The sequence below is a fragment of the Artemia sp. Qi Xiang Cuo genome, chromosome 11, assembly GCF_049724085.1.
Source record: "Artemia sp. Qi Xiang Cuo chromosome 11, ASM4972408v1, whole genome shotgun sequence".
In the NCBI taxonomy this organism is placed as follows: domain Eukaryota; kingdom Metazoa; phylum Arthropoda; class Branchiopoda; order Anostraca; family Artemiidae; genus Artemia; species Artemia sp. Qi Xiang Cuo.
In genome coordinates, this window is record NC_142804.1 from 59,173,781 (window position 1) to 59,177,069 (window position 3,289).

The 3,289-nt window shown below is 35.6% G+C and overlaps 1 protein-coding gene across 1 annotated transcript in view; it reads left to right on the forward strand.

The window, feature by feature from the left end:
• The window catches only part of LOC148947182 (general transcription factor 3C polypeptide 1-like), a 193,899-nt gene extending 192,712 nt beyond the window's left edge, over positions 1–1,187 (forward strand). The window contains exon 26 of the mRNA XM_089096918.1: positions 464–1,187. Within this exon, the coding sequence (XP_088953044.1) occupies positions 464–594 (131 nt within the window). The 3' untranslated portion in view covers positions 595–1,187. The remainder of the gene's footprint in view (positions 1–463) is intronic.
• The last annotated feature ends 2,102 nt before the right edge of the window (positions 1,188–3,289 follow it).

The following is a 3,289-nucleotide window of genomic DNA, read 5'->3' on the forward strand; positions in this document are numbered from 1 at the left end:
GAGCTTGAAAACAAATTTCTGGGCGCTAATTTGGGCTATAGATCTATTTCTAAATGGATGGAAGTCTCGTCCGCCTATTAAAATACTTTCCAGTTTATAAGATCACTGTGATAGAGTGGGAAAGGGTTTTAGATTATCACTTAGAAAATCTTCTTAGCCGTTTGATTTAGGCTGTATATCAGTTCCCGAATGTTTTCCCAGTTAAGGAAAGCCCATCTTCTCTACTTTTGCCAAAGAATTTTAACTTCATGATTCTGTTTTTGCAAGCTGTAATCAGAATTCGTAAAAACAGCAAAAACTGGCTATATTATTAAAATTGAACATTAATATCGAAATTGTTTTAACTGAAAATTGGGAAAGGGGTTTCAAGCCCCACCTATTTTGTATACATACCTACTGGGACATAATTATTTCATGTCTAGCCGAGTCTGTCTTATACATTATTTTTTCTTTTTTCTTTTAGGCCCTGCACATGAATTAGACCTTGAGAATGAAGTGCGTGTGGAAGCAACGCCAGAATCAGCCGTCAAGCTTGCTTTACTCATGCATGGCTCCTTTAGTTCACACGCAAGTTATAAATGCCCTTGTCACTAAAATCCATTGTTAGATTAGATTGGAGTGAAAAAGATATAACTTGGCTCGTATATTTGAATTTTTTTTCTCTTTTTTCATTTTGGCTATGCTCAGAAAGTATCACGACATTCTGGTGTTGACAAATAAGGACTAATTTTAAAATTTGTTCCCTTTTTCGGTCTTAAGGTACGTTCAGACATGCTTGTTTGTAAAACGGTCACTCTTAAAAAGGAACTGTGAGCGTTCAAATTAGAAACAGAACACCCCACAACCCCCAAGAAAATACTTTCTGGGCATATCACGTTTGTTTGGAAGGAGGGGGAGTATAAAGAATTGACTCAGAAATGCAACTTTCGAACTTTAAAATCTGTATTGGTGTAGTTGCTGTGACTTATTTGATTTTTTTTTCATTTCTTACCCGGCAGATTCGTAATACAAGCGAAAACTACGACAATGGACTAACGTTAAGGGGACGAGACCCCCCTCCCCCTACTAGACAGCTGTTTTAGAGACTGGAGGAGCGTATTTCATGTGTCTGAAATTCACTGTTGTAATTATTGTAGATATTTACTCAGGATATGCTCATAAAGTTAATAAAAATGTTGTATATTGGATACTGCAAGATTTTTGCCGCTGAGATGTAGCTAGAGTAATCCAGATTCTAGATCTGTAGCCTTGCAATTATTTTTTATTATTATTTATTTAATGGCTGACTCGTCGGTTCGTGTTCTTGAGTTACGGTTTGAAAGAAGGCCTTCTCCAAACTATTTTCTGTTTTACCAAGATTACTAAAAAATTTTAAATAATTGGGAAACCAACCTCGTGAGGCAATTTTCAGAGATTGCCTGCATTGCGAGTTCAGCTGTGGCCTATAATGCCTGGTAAATACTGTAACCACATTTAACGACAAAAGTAGGATTGCCTATGATAAGTTTGCGTAAAGTCAATAATGTATCCAGTCCGTGATTCATAGTTTGGTTACGTTCAGGGGCGGATGCAGCATTCATGTTGGGGGCACATGCCCCAACCCCTCCTAGTTAGGTTACACTTTCGAATGTAATTTTTATCGCATTAAATAGGAAGATAGAAAGAAAACAGTATTTAGAAACCCCTGGCCTTTCAGGTTGAAATTAGGATTTTATTAGGTCCTTCCCAGTTGATGTTTTCAGATTTGAGGTTTTCAAAAACGTAAGATTAATTAAAGAACAGAGGAAAATTGGGAAAAGATTAAAGAATAATAAAGTAAAGATGGAAAAATATTATCAAATTCCTCATCAACTTAAAAGTTCCGTTGTGAATTCCTGACGAAAATCTCTGGACAAGGGATATGGACTCTGTTTCAAAACCTAAAATAAGCATCATCGTCAGTTAGAGTTGAAGTGGTGATGTTACGTTGGGCTAATTTTATAGCATGTATAAATCCGCTTCTGGCGATCATAATTTTCCTATGGCTAAAAGCGAACAAGTATGCAACAGTGTTTTGGCCTTTGAATTTGTGAAGGATTTAACCGGGGGATTACCATTGTACTGAAAGTTATCCAATCCAAGCATCAATTAAAGCCAAGATAACTAATTCGACTCTTCTCAAGACCTTTACACTGCCAACTTTGCCTAAAAACATCTACACGATTCCCAGGAAAACTGAGGGGTCGAAGGAGGGCTACTTAACTGATATCACACTCCCTAGAACTAGTTTTTTGTCCAAGTGGTTAACCTCAAGGACCCTGAGGTAGGAGTGGAACAAAGGGAGGTTAAAATTGTGAAATGTTCAAATATGACATCTAGTATGCCAAAAAAAAGAAAAACTTTGCCTGACCTTGAACATGACCCTTATTTCACATTAGCAATTAAACGCTGTTGTCTGATTCCAGTCTCTTATCATTACTAGTTACTAAACTAGTTTGAGTTAGATGTTTCATTTAAAGCCAAATTTGGTAGTATCTTGTATTTCCATTCTCGAAATTGGAGTTTTTAATTAAATATACTGTTCTGCTTTGTTTTTGTATGTTTTTCTTAAATATATGGTTCTTTAATCTTTTTTATGACCCCTTCTCTCACTCTTTCTCTGTTAGGATATCATCTTGCTTTTTGTTTTCTGGGATCGGGGAATGATGTATAGGTACAATATGGAAGAACTACTGGCCCGGAACAGAAGCTACTCTAAAGGAACCTACTAGGACACTGTGGCGTTGGGTTCTCGACAGGCATATAAAAGAAAAAGAACTGGTGTATATTTTTGCGAGGACTGGAGAAAAAATATTTTTTTAAAGTTCAAATAACAGTTCAAGGGGGATAAATCCTTTATTTGACAGAGACAAAAAAACAAAAAATCTCTGGATATTTCGATCACATATACAGTGGCCATTTTTAGCAGATTAACTATTTTATCTGCTGAAGACGGCCACTATATATGTGACCGAAATATCAAGAGATTTTTTGTTTGTTTCACTGTTAAATAAAAGGATTTATTCCTATTTAACTGTTATTTGTACGTCATGGAAATGCAGTGTGGTCTTCGAAAATACCTATATATTGTTCTTTGAACGTTTCGTTTTGAAATTTCTCTCTCTCACTCTCCCTGAGTTAAGATGGGGTTTTCAAATATTTCTCCTCTTATCTTTCTTTATGATAATGACTAGGTAATTAAGTACAAAAACAAAAAGTTTTCAAAACATACATTTCTTAAATAGATACTCTTACTACAAAATTTGCACAA